Source organism: Xenopus laevis, chromosome 1L (genome assembly GCF_017654675.1).
Source record: "Xenopus laevis strain J_2021 chromosome 1L, Xenopus_laevis_v10.1, whole genome shotgun sequence".
In the NCBI taxonomy this organism is placed as follows: Eukaryota; Metazoa; Chordata; class Amphibia; order Anura; family Pipidae; genus Xenopus; species Xenopus laevis.
This window is the reverse complement of record NC_054371.1, coordinates 113,121,028-113,141,193: the sequence shown is the minus strand read 5'-3', so window position 1 is coordinate 113,141,193 and position 20,166 is coordinate 113,121,028. Positions and strand designations below refer to the sequence as shown.

The 20,166-nt window shown below is 38.9% G+C and overlaps 1 protein-coding gene across 1 annotated transcript in view; it reads right to left on the bottom strand.

Annotated features, from left to right (window-relative positions):
* The window catches only part of LOC108713007 (cAMP-specific 3',5'-cyclic phosphodiesterase 4D), a 279,849-nt gene that overhangs the window by 220,111 nt on the left and 39,572 nt on the right, over positions 1-20,166 (bottom strand). Inside the window, exon 2 of the mRNA XM_018255647.2 lies at positions 10,517-10,577. Coding sequence (XP_018111136.1) covers positions 10,517-10,555 — 39 coding nt within the window. The 5' untranslated portion in view covers positions 10,556-10,577. The remainder of the gene's footprint in view (positions 1-10,516; positions 10,578-20,166) is intronic.

The window sequence follows — 20,166 nt, the reverse complement described above, 5'->3', positions numbered from 1 at the left end:
GAGAGAGGCAGTATTTCACTCTAGCAGACTGTGGGGATCTCTAACTTCACTCTTAGATAAATATACCCCTTAGACTCCAAAAGAACATACACAAGATCTTAAAGGGTTGGTTCACCTATGTTATAAGATTGGCTATTCTAAGCAACTTTTCAATTGGTCTTCATGATTTATTGTTTACAGTTTTTGAATGATGTGCCGCTTCTGACTCTTTCCAGCTGTCAAATGGGAGTCACTGACCCCATCTAAAAACAAATGCTCTGTAAGGCTACAAATGTATTGTTATTGCTACTTTATATCAGGGCCGGAACTAGGGGTAGGCAGAGTAGGCACGTGCCTAGGGCGCAAAGCTGAGGGGGCGCCAGGCACGTACCTGCTCTGTCGCCTACCCCGTGTCCGGTCCTTTGTCTCCCTGACTGGCGCCGGTAATTTTTTTGAAATGCGATTGAGTGCCGGCGTGTATTTTCGCGCATGCGCGTAGTTTCGCGCCGGCGCGGAATTTCGCGCATGCGCGATTGAGTGCACACGAAGCCGGCGCCGTTCCCGGCCAGGTTGCCTAGGGCACCTGGCCGGGTTGGCCCGGCTCTGCTTTATATCACTCGTCTTTCTATTCAGGCCTCTCCTATTCATATTTCAGTCTCTTAAATCAAATCAATGCAAGGCTGCTAGGGTCCAAATTACAGATTGCAGAAATTGAAAACTGAAAAGCTGCTGAAGAAAAAACTACATAACCCAAAAATAACAAATAATAAAAAATTAAGAGTTGCAGGCATTTCCCATAGACTTTTACTGGGACAGATTTCCCACAAATGAAAAAATTCACCTGGCTATTTACCTTGGTTAACTGATTTTCCGCCTATAGGATGAACGTTTGTTTGACTGCTCAAAGCTGGAGAACACTTTCTGGCAAATGACAAAAATTATTTTGCTTGATCATTAAAAATGTTGCCTTTCTAGAGAAAAGTTGCAAAAAGTATCAGAAAATCAGAATGAGAGCATTCTAAGCTCTCAGTATTCATCTGCTAATAACAGTTTGCCCATATGGATAAACCCTTTAAGTGCCACCGATTGTAGAATCTACTTTATGTGTATAAAAGTACCTAAGTGCCACAGGACGTAGATTCTACGATCTGCAGTACTTATGGATATGCGAGTGCAGGAACACCTTTTAAAGCTGCTCCTTCACTGCTCACTTCTTCCCCTGCCCCCAGGCAACGAACAGAAGGGGGTAATGAGTGGCCCCTGGAGCGTGATCACCCAGGGGTCACATAGGAAGCAGCAGGCACATGCCTATTATTGGCCTGCTGCTTCCTCTACATCCTGCTACCCCCCTCACTGGATCCAACAAAGCAGCCTGCCTTCTCTGGTTCAGGCATCTCATCAAAACCAAAAAATGCGGGAAAGCATTGTGACTCAGTAGTTTTGAGTAAAAAGACATGGTTACCCACTTTGATTTGACTGAATGTGTACTTTCCAAAAATATATGGTTTTGGGGGGGTCAAGCTGTTCAGTGGACATCTGGCATTCATATTTAGGATTTAGGTTTTTTTTCTTGGTACCTAATGCTATGTGGCAGCTTTACTAAAGGGTGATTTGCTGGCGTTATCATTTATTGGCACTTTGCCGATTTACTAACGGGCGTAGGAGTAACTTCGCTAGCGAAAGTGACAGATGCTAGTGCTCATTTGCACTCTATCGAATTTTCGCTCTGGCAAATGGATGTTACTCCGCAAATTCACTAAGAAGCGGATTTTACTGAACGTTACTTGTTTTACCAGACTTGCCTTCGCCAGTTCAGACCATCATTATTCTGTTACTTACATCATATTTTTTAGTGGAAAAAGTTTCTAAGTCCAAAAAACTGTGACGTCTTTTCCTTTTTGTCTTTCCTTAAATTTTTTTGTGTAACCGGGTTCCCCCATACATTTTCTAAAATATGGAACATTAACTATACAGTGGGCTCATGTTTAGGGTATTATAACAACTCTATTGTCTTTATTAAGGTTCCCTGGTCTTGTGTAGTGTAATGTATTTGCTGCAACATATACGTCCATTTAACTTGAAATTTCCCGCCGTATGCAAATTAGCCTGAGCGAAGTCCTCTAACAAAGTTGCGCTAGGATTTGCTCGCATTGCTGAAGTAAAGCTAGAGAAAATTAGCCAGTGTTCGGCGCCCTGGACACAACTTCGCATTTTAGTAAATCAGCGCTGTCTGAGCGAGTTTTCGCCACAATCCTAAAAATAAGTTTTGAGGTGGGTTTTCAGAATGTTCATACATTTTTAAAAATATATGGTTTCATGGGGTAAAACTACTGCCTTTTGGCTTTGGAATCCAAAGTATGCCAAATTCTACTGTAGTGCTTTGAAAATTCAGTAATTTACTGTAGGAGGTTTTTAATCTATAGCAGTCAGAAATCTCCTTAAAACTATACATATCTATTATTGTAAGGTACATTAGAGACACTTGAAGCTCTCCAAATCAGCTGAATTTTTGTGCATAAAATAAAATATGGTACGTAAATAAATCCCTATAGCATGAAAAATAGCAATTTTTAATTTAGAGCTGAATTGGAAATACACAACAATTCAGGCAGATTTAGAAAGCTTGGGTGTCACAAAAAAAACAATGTATAATTTTCCTAGATAAACTAAAAATCGACCCCCCCAGGAAATGCCCGTAAAATGAGAAAGCACAAAATGTTCAAAAAACATCTGGCCCGGAGTGCAAATGAACTGCACAATTTTGCTGGCACTTAATGGGTTAATTGTATGGCCAATGTTGTTGCCATTGTAGAAAAATAATGTAAATAATCAATCAAAATACAGAGGTGCTAATATCTGACAGTAATTGGAGCAGTGTCCTTCCCTGATCATACACAGCCTTTCTCTTGCCCCTCACTCACTCTCCTAATAGCCCTCCTTAGCTGGGGAAAGTCTCAGGAAACATCAGTCAGTATTTAACCACTGTGGCCTCTATGACCTTAAAGTATAGGTTGCCTAACAGATGATTAATTGTCTCTTATACATGAAACCAATTCAATCTTAACTCTAGCATGTTTTCAAAACAATGGTACATATGAATTCACGAGTAAAATAAATGTGTTTTATAAAATAACTAGGAAAAATCACAGCTTATAAATAAAAACCTATATAACCTGATAATAAATATTTTTTGGACACATTCTTGTTCAAATTGATACATTGTGCTATTACCCAGATGTTTGCACTTAGGCTTGTGATGGAAAAATCACTTTCATGTTCCTAGATGACCAATAAAAACTAAATCTCCTTTAGCATTTAGTTTAAGATAATCTGTAAAGACAATATATTTCTAAGAGAATTTCATTTGGGATGAAATCTGCATTAGGAATCTCCCCATTGGTAACTGATGCACATCTCCCCAAGCACTTGCCCTGGAGCAGAACATAGTTACCTATCTTCCTCACTTTAGGATTATGTATTTTCCATGGTCATGTCTTCGCACTGCATAGATCTCATTGAGCCAAGGGATTTATTCTAAAGAAGCTTGATGATGCAGTATCTTCCTGTATTGGGCAATCCTCTACCAAGAAGGTACAGTGCCCACATACATGACTACAATGGGAAAACCCTATAACTATTTTTACCCCTGACCAATCAAAAACCATTCTAAAAACAAGAAGAGCTCTGTACCAGGTGGTAAATTGGATTCACCTACCTTTTAGAAAAACAGGCATTTTTTTACACCCAAACATGCCCTTGATTCTTATAAACCCATTTTCTGACAAGTCTCGCTACTTTCAGTGGCCACTATTCAGAACTCACAGAAAGCAGAACCATTGGTAGGTATGTGAATATGATCATAAGAGTATGGTTTACAGGGGCCCTAAGGCTTTAAAGGAGAACTAAAGCTTAACTAAAGAAGTAGCTAGAAATGTTGTACATTATGTTTCGAAACTTCTGTTCCAATCCAAGGCAACTACAACACTTTAGCAATGAAGATCTGTGCCTAAGCTACATGTTATAGACTGTAGATATATATATAGATCTTTAATTTTACAATCTCCATATATATATATGTGGTTGAAGAGGTGGAATTAAGAAACTGGTTGTTCAAGGGTACATTGGGTTTTTTGGGGGTTGTAAGAAGGAGCTTTGCACAAAATTCTGCACTGAGTTAATTGACGTGAACCAGGCCCGGACTGGCAATGTGTGAGTTATGGCAAATGCCAAAGGGGCTGCTATAAAGTGCCATAGAAAGTCAGTATTTATTGGGCTGTTTGGGTCTCTGTGTGGGCTGACTGGGCCTCTATGTTCCTGAAATGCCAGGGCCTATTATAATTCTCAGTCCGGACTGGACTTGAACCCAACCCCTTGCAAGACTGAGAGCGCATGAGTGCCCATGGCCAGATTTGATACTTCTTCTATACTGCGTCTTATACATATTAGAAACATTTATTTCATAATAAACTGCCACTGCAAACTGAACTACAATTCAGAGTAGGATATCTGAATTGATATTGAGCAGGTAAAAAAATTAAAATGATTTCTTGATGTACAGTCAAAATGAGTTCCCCATCTCACATTTTGGAAGCCATATATGTTGAATTGAATTAAAATAAAAAGGGAACATCCAGCTTAAAAAGATTAAAACTTTTAAATATTTTATTGGCTATCTCTAGAAGAACTGGCAGGTTTGCTGAACAATTACTCAGTACCCTATTCCTCTAAGAGCCATTATATAAGCCTGTCACATAACCCATGGTGAAATAGTGTTCATTTTTCAGCTTTTCTTTAGATTACACATTTGACTTTTCTTCTGGTATATTCTATATTATATATCAAACCCAACAACAGAGCACTGTCCATGATATCAGGAAATTAATTATAATCACTGGGGGTGCAATGCTTGGCACCCCCAGAAATTTGACCTTTACGTCATTTGTATTATATATATATATATATATATATTGGGTGATTGATTACAATTGCATTTCCACTGCACTCTTTGGAGATGGAGATCCCCTTTAACATGTGGTTCTTCCCCATGCCTGTACTATTAAATTTATTGTAAAAATGTGCATTACTACATGTATTGGCAACCATTGTCCCATATTTAAAAATAAATAAATAAAAAGCAATATATAAAATTAAAGCTTTTTCTATATAATTTTTCTATTTTCTATAATATTTTTTATTGCAAATATATAAAAAAGCCAAACATTGGGTTAGAGCTTGATTATTATTTTAAAGTAACAGTTCAGGAAGTTATTGTATTTTCTTCATACTCATTACTGAAATGGAGGGACCAAGTAAAGTAACCCCTTATAAATGTCACTGCAATTAATATACGTTGGTCCTACAAGGCAATGTTACTTTAAAGAGCCCTTTGCTATTAACCAAAGAACTTGGTGCCCAACCGTGCAATGCAATAGAGACCTTTTGATTGATTTGCTTCTATGTCTCTGAACTGCTGAAATGGAAAAGTAATTGAGCTCTGCTTCATCATTTTATGTCATCCGACTGAGGTTGCCACTTTCATACAGATTGCTAGGAAATTACATCATTCCTGGTTTAATACAAAAATTATAGGAAGGGAGAGATTCTGCTAGAGATAGGTTACATACAGCACATTTATTTATTATGGGTTATTTTCATGTTTTAGGTAAACTTTTATGACAATTAAAGTCTTCAAAGGTCATGTGTGCTGTTTTCTACACCACTGGAGAAAACAGCAATCCATTGCCATCCACTTTGTGTTCAGTAAACCCTAAAAACAATATAGGGTGGAGTTCGGCCTAAAACTTGCTACAATCCAACCCATTTGAACTGGTGGACAGATACTGTAATTGCTATTCAAGGGGTGGATAAAAGCAGATTTCCTGCCCAACAGAAAAATAAAGTAGAAATAAACCAGTAGCACACTGGTTGAAGTGAAATAAGTGGATTTGTTATTTATTTAGCCCATATACATTGATAGGTATGTGAATATGAAATAAGGGCAATGTTTCGGACCCCACTGGGCCCTTTATCAAGCCTGATTTTTATTTTATTATCTATGGCACTTTACAAAGTATGTTTAATTAATCCCTGTCGCAGTATTGCTTACTATCTATTTTCCCTATAACAGAACTTCAACAGTTTAGCTGTAGACAGAGAAGTAATTAATTCCTGAATTAAGGAAGCGTTCATAATCCATTGTTTAAAGAATATACATAGTAAAGCACCTGGGGGGAAGTGATAATATGATGGAAGAGGGCGGAATTGATTTCCACATAGAAGTAAAATTAATAGATACTAAGACATGAGAAGAGCCCACAATGTTTATTAAAGCAGATTCTGTGCCAAATAAATTAACAACATACACACTTTGCAACAGAACAAGCAACTATAACTGCCCTTTTATAACTACATTTCAGCTTCTTTTTAAAATATCATCGTTCATTTTCTATTTCAATGACTTTTCCACCCTCTCACTTATCTCTCCCCCATCTTTCAAGCTCTCTGGCTCTTCCTCTGCTTTATCACTTTCTCATCAGACTCACTCTAAAAGGTCTTTCTAATTACAATCCGACAAATACAGTATGCTACACATTCACTAGCCGCCTAAGTAAAATATTCTAGACGTCTCGTTCAAAAGTTTTGTGAGTCTGTGCACTGCGGATCTGGAATAACAAAGATAAGAGAAAATGTGATTAAGGCCTACTTTACACAAGGATTTGCATATTACATGTCAATCTCAGTTTATTTCCTTTTATTTAAAAAGCTGCTTCACCCCAAACTTTCTTTTAATTTTTGTCTGTCTATCTAGTCCCCTATGAGTTATAATTCAGCATCTCATCCCTGCATGTGTCTTGTTTTTTGGGGAGAACTTAGTAAAATATGATGCTCTCTCTTGTCATACATCCCCACTGGAGTTCACCCCTAGTTCAGATTGTCCTACTCGAGTTGCTATAGATTAATACTTTTACAGTAAGTTATAAAAACCACTTCCGTTATGAATGGCAGAATCCCAATAAATAAACATAGTACTGTAGTTTAAATTATTATTATTTTTTTTAAACAACATTTGGAATTTTGTACTGCACTGGATCCCAAAAACAGATTACTAGTGCTAATTTACTATTGATTATATTTAAAAAATGTTCTTTATTTCTGTGAAATATTCCGACATGCTCCTGCGATGCCATATTGGTCACAGAAACATCGTCATTTTTATATATATACAAATATATAATGTTGGCAAGGTTTTACATGCAGCTTTGGTCAGCATTGTAGGCTAAAATGGATTATGCATCAGTCACAGAGCTGCTAGCAATCCATTACTGGACTCCAGTAATGGTAACTCAGACTTTATTTCAGGTTTAAATATGAATGAACAGGAACTTTTAGGAGAGATGATATTTGATATCAAATGGTGCTTAGTAATATCATTGGTTCTAATCAGAGTTTAGTGATGTCATTTCTGTCACATGACTCACTGAAACTTGTGTATTATAATAAATAAAGTGAGAAGTCAGAGAAGTCACCTCGGAGTTCCATGACCTGTATAAAAACACAAAGCCCGAAGGCATAACATTTTCTCCCAATGTCAGTATAACAGAAAGAACAAAGCTATCATATCACTCTGGTAAGAAAAATATCATTATCTCTTCTGCATCAAACATTTGATTGGGAGGCTGCTAAGGCCTCGTAGCTGTTGGCATTGACTCACGTCGGAAATTTTTGGGACCTAGCTTTTCAGAAAGAATCTCAGCAAAGCAAATCTCTAAATCTTGAAAAGGCCTTACTGTGCTTCTCTAATTCTTGCCTCTGCTGGATGGGTAGTTGCCCTTAAGTGGCTATCTCCAACCTCCTCATTGCTTTAAACTATATGTTAGAATTAACTACACATAGCGATGAGCAAACTGTCCCATTTGGTTTCACCAAAATGCATGGAAAATTCTAATAATGCTGTTGGTGAAACTAAATGGATGGCAAACTTCTAATACTGCCAGTCCATGCCATTTTTCTAGCATTTTTCCGACAAAACTGATAAGTTTATTTTCCAGCATTTTCACCAATATTCAAACACTGAATTTCACCTAACTGTATTAGGTGAAGAAATTTGGTCTTGCCTAATTATAAACAGTGCATCTGTTACAAGATTGTGCAGGTGCAAGATCCAAGGGGCCTATTTATGAAGTCTCTATTTTTTCTGGTTGAGTTTTTTAAGGGGGAAAACTCAATTTTTTAGATGGATATTTATTATACCCCCAAAGCTGCTAAAAATCTGAATCCGAAAATACTGTTGAGGTTATGTAGCAGTCAATGGCAGATGTACATTCTACAATTTGAAGATGTTTCTTGACATCGTGATCTGCAATGGATCAGAGCTACCAGGGGTAGGCAGAAGAGGCACCTGCCAAGGGCGCAACAATAAGGGGGCGTTTGTCTGGTGTCTTCTACCTAGCCCTAGTCCGTGTTCGCTGCCCTCTCTACCTCTCCCATCCCTCGCTCCCACTTCTTCACTCCCCTACCTCCTCCCCCATTGTTGCCCTCCCTCCCCGCTGCGCTGTTACTATGCATTTGCGCAGTCTTGGTCAGGTGCGCGAATGTTCAGTGGGTATCGGCTGGGCCCGGCCCTGCACTGGATAAACTGAAAAAGTCAGGGTTTTTGGAAGACGACTTGAAGAAATCATACGATTCGGTTATCACATTTGAAAAAGTTACACAATCCAAATTTTCGTACAATTTTAGCAAGACTTTGTCCTCGCTGACTTTTTCAAGCTGATTATTTCATAAATGAGCTAAATTTATGAAAACTATGTTTTTATAAAAAAAATTAGAACTTCAAGTTTCAGCAAATACCCCACCCCACACCCCCCCAAGTCTCTGGTCCCTTTTTAATATTTTAATATGAATTCTATTACCACTGAATAATCTAATAATAATTTTCACTTTGCATTTGGTTACCTTTACTAATTGTGAATGTCCTTACCAAGGGTTGATGACTGTCCATATGCACCTGAAGAAGGCTGGTTAGTTATTATTAATAAAGAATAAAGGTATAAAAATGGTCTTAACACAGGGGCTAAGCTCGCATTTGTCAACATAGGTGCGCAGGTTTATTTTTTTTACTGGGCAGCCTGAGGGAACAGGTCTGACACTGTGTTAACAGAAAGCAGACACCTAAAAGTGGCCATAGACGCACAGATAATATGGTACGAAACAAATTTTCGTATGATATTCTGTGCGTGTATGGTGGGAACTGATATCGGCAGAAGACTTGGATATCGGTCGGCTTGCCGATCGGGCTGGATGGAAAATTTTGATCGGGTGCCTTTGAAGGCCATTGTTAGTGCTGAATCATCAGATACAGGTAGAATTCTATTGTTTCTACCTGTATATCTGACGATTCAGCTCTACAAGTGTGTATTGAAACGAACGATCTTTCTTGGAAAGATATTTTCCAAGAAAGATCATAATTGTTATATATATATATATATATTTATGTTATATATATGAACCAGCCTTGCATGGCACTGTCTTGTGTCCGGTACACTATAGGTACATACAACCCTAACAACAATCACTAGCGATCTTTAACCTAATCTAGTTACCAAAAAAAGTGTTTTTTCATTTGAATAAAAGTATTCCAAACCTCTAGTCAGAACCATAATTCCCAATCCTAAATATCTTTAAACACCATACAGTACCTCAGCCACCTCTTCTGTCCTTTCCTTAACCATCATATTTTTTAATGGCTATCATTCTTCAATAAACAGGAACAACTGAATCAGGGAAACTCAGACATTAGATATTTGGAACAGATCCTCAATTAATTTACACAGAATTCTAACAGCAAATTTGGATAAGCTTATTATAAATAAGGTAAAAAGGGCATGTCGATGTAACTCATGTTCTTGGCAAACAAATTATAAAGCAAGCAGAACCAATATTCAAATCCTTCAGAAAGAAATATTGGATTATCAGAGTAGGAACAAACTGCATAATATAATAAAAAGCAAAATTAAAGTGGAAATGAATCTGCAAATATATTACAGGCTTTGAAGATTTATTTATATTATATACATCATGCTGACTAGAAATATGCAGTGTACACCCTTTAACTGCAGAAATAACATTTCTAAATACTAATGATGAATTTGCTTGCTTTGTTGAAAAAGACCTAAATATTTGTCTGGGGCTATATTAACTCTGAGAGACCCCCTTAGTGATCATAGCCGATTAGGTGAGAAAGTTCCACCAGTTCTAGTGCCGTTAGAATAGGATTATAAAATGTTTCATTTGTTGCTAGGTCACGGTAGGATAAAAAAACAGCTAAAACCATATAGATGCCCCTTTTAAAGGGTAGGAGTATTGCATGCCTCTGGCTCTCTGCTGCCTGCCCAAATGTATTAAGCCACTGAACTTTAGCAAGACAGGCTTATAGTAATAGCTGGAAGATGCATCCCCTGCTGGCTTTCTCCTCCATTTGTTAAGGGCTGTATTACATGTCTAGCCAAATAAAAATACAAACCAAAAAAAGTTTTCCTACCTCATTGGTAAGGAAAGACATCGTCCTACTCCGCCTCATCTTGATTACTGATAATATGTCCCTAGAATGCAAGAATATTAGAGGTTAGTGAACATTGTTTGGTAATATTTTTGTTTGGCAGCCATTATTTGTTAGGAGATTATGGGCATGGGATAAACTAGCCTAAGGGTAATAACCCTTTCAAGCCTTGTGTCACCTGATCGCTTTATAGCTCCAAGAGAACACAAAAAAGCACTCAAAATAATTGTTCCCTGCTGCAGCCAAGGGACAGGTAACTATTGTTCCAGAACACTCCATGCTACATTTTTGGACTACATGTGTTTTTTTCACAGCACCGGTTTCCATTTCCAAAGCCAATGGGGGGCAGTTACTAGAGTTTTGTCTGCCACATTTTTATGGCAAGGTGCTCAAAATTGCCCAGTGTGCCTTTACTTTGAGGTTCAACACTAAAACAGCAACTTTAAAGGTCTTTTTCATTAAAGATCAGCAAGAAAGTTCAATAGATCTATCTATCTATCTATCTATCTATCTATCTATCTATCTATCTATCTATCTATCTATCTATCTATCTATCTGAAGCCAGGACACTATCTGCAAGGAGAATTTGTAATTAAACATTTATAGGCAGCTCTCTCAAAAGTCCAAAGCTTTCTGTTCTGTTCTCCCACCCTCTAGAGGCTGAAAAGTGCTACTGCGTTTCACACGCACAAAAACCCCAACTGTTGGTCATTGTTTGTATGTAGGGCATGAGGTTCTTCCACCTCTTTTAACCACATTCAGCAGTCTAAAGCCTAATATGTTTTCTGTATAAAATATCATATACTCAAAACACTCAACCACATAACCAGTAAACACAAACAAAATCAGATGCTCACATATGTCATGTTACACCATTACAAAAAGACTTGTTCAAAAACTAAAGTGAATCTATTAAGAAATATTGACTGATATCCACTTTCAGTGTATGTAATTGCAAAGAGGTAATCCACCCAACAATTGTTGTTTGCATTAGCACTTAAAATATTTTTAAATATTTTCCTAGAAGGCCCTCGACTTTAAGCTACATTACTGGCACCATGCTAATAAATAGCCATGCATGTCTTTGTGGCACTGCTCAGAAGAGTAGCAGTCTCAAATGAACTGAATGTATACATGTATATTAGTGATGTGTGGGTTGAGAAAAGCTTGACCCGCACCCGACCCGGCACCAGTCTGACCTGCACCTGCCCACACCTGGCTTCCCTCCTCCCTTTATAGACCCGTGCTGCCCTGCCCCACCGATGATGTAACAAAAGGGGTGGGCACAGGCGTCACAATATTATATCAAATATATATACCGTACATATTAAAGTATTCACAAGAGACACAAGAATACAGTTTAACAAGGTCGAAAAACAAGGTGTAAAGATTGGGTGGCCCCCAAGGGAAGCTCTAAAATCTCACTCATTTTAGAAGAATGATCTGTAATATAGAAAAACTGCCAATGACTCAGTATTTGGTATATAATGCAAAGATGTGTTCAGTTTATTTGTTGGTCCACAAAAGAACTAGGAAACCTGTTAAAAAAGGAAGTTGTTGGTAAAGTGATGGGACTACAGGAATGTATAAATTTGCCATTGCAATGCTTAATAAGTACTCAACCTAATTCGTTTTGTGACTAGTCTTCAAAACAAATGTAATGTGCTACCAGGAAAAGAAAATGTGCATATGCTGTCATTACTCAGTTTAATGCGAAGTGTTCAAATCTTTCTAAGCAAAAATAATATACTGCTTGTAATCAAATATCTGAAGGAATTATGTTTTCAGATGGAGCAGTTTTAACAAAATGACTATTGAATGTGAGAATGCAGCTGCCTTTCACAACTTCCAAAATTTCATAAAAAACTAGAAAGCCTGAAATTTATGGCAAATGTCATGCCATGCTGTATAACCATGGAGTTCTGAGAAATAAATTAATATCTCACCATATGGTTTAAAACAGACATTGACCTGGTCAAAGCCTTTGCTCTAATAGCATGCCACAGAGTCTGGATAGAATGTATTTCTGCTTTGCTCAAAACCTGAGAGTGAGTAGCTGAGAGTACCTTGAGGCAGAGCTGAGAAAAAGGTCTGGAACTGGTATGCCTTTGGAGAAAGATACAATAACTAACTAATCATGTTTTGAATCTACTTACTACTGGTGATATTAGGGGCACATTTATTAACAATCATGGTAAATGCAATTGCATAGCAAAAAATATTTTTTTTACCACGATTAAGCTTATATATGAAAAATCACAGATCATCATCAATTTAATCATGACAAGTGAAAATTTGCTTAGAATAGGTCCATCTATAATATAAGATTTCACAAAAGCAAACTTCCCCTTTAAGGGTGGCAAAACCTAAGCTTCTTTTACAGACCTCCTATTATTCCCTTTAAAAGAAGTCAGAAGGGTTGTGGCCTGTTAGTCCAGGGGGTGCAGCATGTGATCACTGGGAAAGTGACAAACTGAAGAGTGCTTTAAATGAAACTCAAGAGTGAAGAGGCTTTCTCATAGCCTATAATAAGATATGTAATTAATATATAATAAAATAAAATTATGCAAGGTTTGAGGGTTGCCGCCTCTAGTCTTCTGTCCATACTGACAGCGAGGTAGACGAATGACATTTAGGGCTGCCACTTAGCCTGTCCCCAATCCTCCCTTCTAGCTTAGCTTCTTCTCCCATACTCATGAATGTTCTGCCCAATAAGCCCAGGTCCATCTGTTCAGCACACAGCTCTGCTACCTTTATGACACAGCTCTTCCCCTTTGTGTTAAGCCTCCACCATACTGTCAGTAGGGCTTGAATTTTTTAAACAGAAATGTGGCAACCCTAATGACATTGGAGGGAAGAGGGATGACATCAGGGGGTGGGTTGATGGCAGTTGGAGGTGAGTTGATCAGTGGGCTGAGTAATGACACAGCGGGCAGGGATTTGCCAACCCATGCAGGAAGTTTTGAACCAGATAGCCCATGTAAAAACTGGACTGTCCAATTCAACAGGACAGGTGGAAACCCTAGAAGGTATTCCAAAGTATTTAGTACAGTTCGGCAAAAAATTCAAATTACAATTCAAGGTAATAGTGGCCCTTTATGTGAATGAAGATTTTTCTATTTTTCCCCTTGTTTCTAAGACATACCAAGTACTGATTTTAAAGCCTTTGAGGTTTTTAAAGTTCTCAAAGGTTCGGAGAGGGCTGGGCTATATCTAAAACATCAAACTAGTTCTTCTGCCTGTTTCTATTTTTTGGATTGGGGCCTTAGCTTAGTCAATCTTGAGGTGGAATAGATAGTCTGCCTCTTGCCACCGCTGCAATATCATTTTCCTGGCAGCTGAGATCAACAGTCCAAGGAACTTTATGTCTCCAGCTGAGAGAATGATTTTTATTTTTAGTTACAGCTGATATTTGCCCTATGAGAAATCCCCATGTACATTTATATTACACTCACAGCCTCAACACACACACAGACTATTGCTTCTGTCACAATGACAAACAAAGCCAGCGGAAATGTATTTTGGCTTTTGTGCAAAGCCATCGTTTACTTTATTACTCAATTACCACTGTATATTAACATTCTGCTGTATAAACGCTTGACAATTATGGAGTCCTTTGTACAGTAGTGGTTTCTTTATCCTTATCAGACTACAGCATAACAATAAGCATGCTGACATAGATCATGAACATTACACAATGCACAGAATATTACATAGTACACTTCGTTCTCAGAAAACATGTACACACTTGAACATGGAAATATCATTAGCTGACCACTGTTCTGGCACCATTGAACTCAACAAATCAACATATCATTCACTGTCATTAGAACATTTAGCTGGATTATACCTCTGAACTGCATTGTAACTGCCTTCAATCGATGCCTTTGTATAGCAACCTGACATGCGTCCATAGTAACAGAGAGCTACTGACCTGGAAAACTGACAGCCATACAAATAGCTGCCTCACCTCAGTGGATTATTCTTTGCAATAACATCAACAGGAGGCCATTGTTGGCCAATTGTTGAACATGCCCAGCACATTAAACGTTTCTATGGTCCTTAACTTGATATCTGCCTATAAATATTTAGTGAATAGATATGTGCTTGTGGTGAGCAGCTATTTTAAAAGCTTTTACTGATTAAATACTGTGTGTTTACAGGGTAAATTATAGAAATGTTAGGAAGGGATTGTAACATTAAATGAGTTCAAAATTAATATATTAAATCGCTGGTCTGTAATTCAAATAATGATGTCTATAAAGGCATCAGTTCTTGTATGGCCTGGACCTCATTCTTTTGCCAGACTGCCAGTGCAGGCATGGTGTGATTATAGCATGCGAGGACCATTTCCATGATTCACAAGGATATATAGGACAATGGAAAAGATTATTGCATGCATAGATACATTAACTGACTGTCTGTGTGCAAAATGAAACGTTTCTCTTGTCTCTAACAATGAGTTTACAGACTCCTCGTAATGGTTTCATAATTATGAAGCATATAAGTATAATGCTTTGATGAAAAAACAGAGGAAAATCTAAAATCAAACAAATGGGTGAAAGCAACCAGTGTAGGCCCGCTCCATACCAGAAACTGCTGGCTCTCCCTCCAATGTCTCGCCAATTGTGGCAAGAAGTAAAGGCAACATGCAGGGGGGAGAAGGGTATCAGGTATCACACCTGGAGAAGCTCACCACTGAGTTGGAGGACCCTGAAGCGTTATGGGGATGGTGGCTGTGGTGGGCTCCATAAACCCCAGTCTAACAATGAAAGCAAATTAGGCTTGAGTATGGCACTAAGTTTAGGAAATATATAAAAATTATTTTATGTAGTAACCAAACACATTTTGACCGCTGAACGGGGGTGGGGGGTTCGGGTTTCATCATGGGCATAAAAATGTTGGTCTGCAAAAAAGACCCCTACGGTTTAGGGGTCAAAATACATTGGGTTATTGTGTAATAAAATAATTTTTCTATATTTCCTAAACTGAGTGCCCTACTTTGACTTATATATCTATTGATTGGGGTTTAATACAGGTGACCCATTCAGTGAGCAAACTGCACTTAGTGATCATAAATGAGCTCTAGAATATTTGCTGTTGTTAATTGCAGCCCTCTCTCTTCCTATAAAGGTCTGAAATATTTCATCATGAGGGAAGGCTTCTGGCCTAAATAGAAACCATTGTTGTATGAGGCTATTCCTTAAGCTGGCCACAGACGCAAAGATCGTTGGTTCGTATGATCGGACTTTCCCATCTCCCGACCTGCCACTAACCATTCAGATCAAAGCCTTACCATTCCGATCAAATAAAGTACAAAAGAACAGATCAGCCAATGTTCTACCTCTGACAGCAATCGTACGATAGTTATGTCTGACAAAGCTAGTGACAGTCTCCCACTGAAAATCATACCATCGGCAATACATGCAGAGATATTACCCACAGCCGACAGAAATTTTCTAACCAAACGACCGATCTCAGCCGGACAAAAAATTTCGGGTCTCTCCACACACGGTCTGAAAATCCTACAAATCTGCATAAAGATAACAGCATGCCACTCTCTCTTTCTGCCCTGTGTCCTTATCTACAAACTACATTTTCTTTATTCATTGGCCAAGCTATGTATTTGTTTTTGCTCATATGCCTCTATCTCACACCACCTTGAACTTTTGAATGTTCCTGTGATTATTTTCATAGTGCCCTGAGTTCACCCATTTCTGGCCTCAGAACTCAATCATTCCTTCTCACTATATAATAACCAGATATTTTCTAGACAGTCTGATGCTCCAGCTGCTCAAAACATTGACACCAGTTCTATACCTTAGGACAATGAGACATTTTGTCACTCCAGCACCTTGGAGCCCTGTGGAATGGGAGGGGGGATGCTTTACATTTTACTTTACTTTTAAAGCTTTAAAGTTTACTACTGTTTTTTTTCAGGCTGCATAATATGGCAAGAGAGAGCCAGCAGCCACTAAGGGATGCTATTATACAGTAATCAGAGGTTATAGTCAGTGGAAAAACAGAGACTCCTGCTGGCTTTCAGAATTATAGACACAAATTACTATCTCAGTTGGCAGAAAGAACTCTTAATGCAGCCCAGATTTTCTATTACTTTCTTTTATAGGCTACACCAGGTTAACTATCAAGAGGGTATTCTTTTACTACAGTTCCACAAGATGTTGTGTAGCCATGCTTATGCAACAGGGAAGACATAAAAGATAACCACCAGAATTAGGGTTGCCACCTGTCTGGATTTCACCCGGACAGCCCAGTATTTGGAATTCTGTCCGGATGATACCAAACTGGGAAATCCAGACAGGACATTAAAAATAATGACATAGTGATCAGCCATTCGCTGATCACCATGTCACCAGTGCCGCCCCCGAAATCATCAGTCCCACCCACACCGGTCCTGTCCCCACTCTGCCTCTGATGTCATCCACCCAGCCCCCCTGCCCATTTTCCAGCCCCAGAAAAGGTGGCAACCCTAACCAGAATGTCAAATAATTGGTGTAATTAAAAACAGAAATAATTTTACATTTCCTTTCTCCTTAATTGCCAGGGCAACAAAAGTGGGGATAGTCCGGGGGCAGCAAATTTTAGTTGCATGGGCCAGAAAGCGGAAGTAGGAAAGGCAATATCTGGAATGGCTCCACTGGTTCAAGATTTCTGATAGCATCCCTGTATATTGCTAAAGTTTTGTATCAGGTCCGGACTGGCAATCTGTGGGTTCTGGCAAATGCCAGAGGGGCTGCTATAAGGTGCCATAGAAAGTCAGTTTTTAGTGGGCTGGTAGGGGCTGATTGGCCTTCTGTGTACCTGAAATGCCAGGGCCTATTTTAATTCTCAGTCTGGACCTGCTTTGTATTGTTTATTTAGTTTCACATACTTCCTTAGGGTCACTGCACACTGCATCTATCCTGCCGCTTCTAATGAATGGTACGCAACTGCACCTATTGACTCTGGGGAACTGAAGAGATGCTACCACCTTGGATGGACCCAGGTGTCCGTGGGCCATCCTGCTTCTAAACATTTGGCCTATTTCATGGTCATTGCCTATTTCTTTGAGAATAAAGAGGCTAAATAGATGGAATAATAGGTTATTATATGTAAAGAAAAGAGAAAAGAAGAACAGAGGTTGAGTGAGGAGAGGAAGAAATAATTCTTAGAGTGGTCTAAAGGTTTTTGGGTGGGCCCCTGGTCTAAGGGTTTTTGGTGGGCCCCTGGTGTCCCAGTCCGACACTGACTGGGCCTGGCAGTTGCAATGTGGTTTCCATAGCAGATATAAGTGTGAGTAGATGCATACCTTCCAACTGTCCCATTTTTCGCTAGACAGTTCTGATTTTGACAGCTCAGCCCGCAGCCTGGGATTGTTCAGAGTTTCTGTTTGATCTCCTGCACTGACTCCAGAAAAAGATACAAAGTTTCTAAAATTTAATTTAATAAGAGACTTTTGGGAGAGTGTCCAGAATACTCAGCATTTGCACTATAGATATATTAGATATACAGATATATTGTAAAAATTTAAGATAAGCAAAGATACATTTGTAACTAATAAGATAAGCAGGTCTCTTGGGTAAACGCAGCAATTTTCACGTTCATTAGCAAAACTGTAATAACATTACAAAAAACATAAAACATGGCCCTTAAACCCCCAGAGATTTGTTCAAACTTTCCACAAATTGCCAAATTTTGTAAAATGGACATAGTACTTAGGGGGTAGGGATGTAGCGAACTGTTCGCCGGCGAACTTGTTAGCGCGAACTTCGACCGTTCGCGTCCGCCGAATGTTCGCGAACGTCGCGCGACGTTCGCATTTTGAGTTCGCGTTCGATCGTTCGACCATTCGACCATTCGAATTCCTTCGACCGCTAAAAATCGAATGATTTCCATTCGTTCGAACGATTGTAAGCATTCGAATGAATGAAAAGCATTCGATCGAATGCTTCGATCGTTCGATTCGAATGAAAATCGTTCGATCGAACGATTAAAATCCTTCGATCGTTCGATTCGAACGATTTTAGCGGGTGTTCGAAGTTCGCGAACGTTCGCATTTTTTGCCGGTGTTCGCGAACACCAAATCGGCAGTTCGCTACATCCCTATTAGGGGGTGTGGCCACAAAATCGGCTTGGTCAAAACTTTTTGTAACAGAACTTTTTGTCCCTCTTTCTGATTTTCAAATGTTGGAGGTATTTAAGATGCACCCAGTGAATCGGCTGCCAACAATGTTTTAAAAACACGTTCTGAAAGTGACCAAGCCCCAAATTTGAAAATGCTAGCTGAAACTTGCCTTGCACCTAATTAGCGTAAATACACATGGGTAACTGCATCTGTTTTGACACTTTGGTGCAACTGCAGCTGACACTACTTGGAGCACAGATTCAAATACACTGGAATTATGGCAGAAATGCTGCAATATGGAGAAAACCATGTTGATTTGCATCCAAAATAGCACTCTACACTGAACTCTACTCTACACTGCATTTGTGTTCGTAAATTACCCTCTTGCCAGTACAGCGAGCTTTAAACTCACATACATGCCTACACAGCTCCTGTCCTAAAAACACACTCAGGTCAGCATGAGATTAAATTTGCAAAGCTCCTGTGGGATGAATATGGGCATCATTTGAAGCTGAACAGTACAGTGCTTACAGCAACAAAGTTCAATTATTCATCAATCAATTCATTCATCAATTATTTAGTACATCCAGGGTCTGAAATCATCTAGTTGCAAACAAAAATATTCTTACACAGTACCACACCTAATTCACAGCAGCCATATTCTTTGGAGGGCAGTTTCAATACCAAAATCAAAGCTTATGTATATATTTTTTTATATTGAAAAGGAGAGAAAAATTTGCAGGCTAGTTAAATAATATGTTAATAAGAAATAACATTTCAATGCCTTTCTGTGGTGTTTATACAAATGGCCTGTAGATTTCACTGTGCCCAGACTTTTACTGTGCATACTTCCTGACAGCTTAAAAGTGAAAGTTACAGTTATGTAATGGCTGCATGAGAGCCTGCTAATAAAGCACTGTGATACTCTACTTATCCTCGGGTTCCCAAAACATAAAATTGGCTACCTCTGCAGTAGCCTTTTCTTCCAAACCCTGGTGAGCCTACCATACCATTTACTGCTTGGATCCGTATGTTTGAAAATTACATTATTGCTGCTGACCAAGGGGAGATTCCTGCTGCTAGAAAGCGTGCTTTACTTATTCACTGCCTGGGAGCAGAGGGACAGCGTATATTCTATACCAGGGGTGTCCAAACTTTTGGCTCGCCGGGCCACATTGGAAAAAGATACAATTGTCTGGGGCCACACATAAAATACACAAACACGTTTGATTTGTAAAAGTAAAGGAAATACACAGAAAAGAACTACAATGCCAGTTGGATAACCAGATGGAGCTATACACTGGAATGGGGGACACCTGGATATTAAATAGACTTATTATTATATTATTATTATTACTAACTGGGCAATGGGCAGAGTCCCCCCTCTTCCTATTTCCTCGGGAACCAAGTGTTTCAAGCTGGGCCGCATTCATATGCATCCTGGGCCGCATGTGGCCCTCGGGCCACAGTTTGGACACCCCTGTTCTATACATTACCATTACCTGAT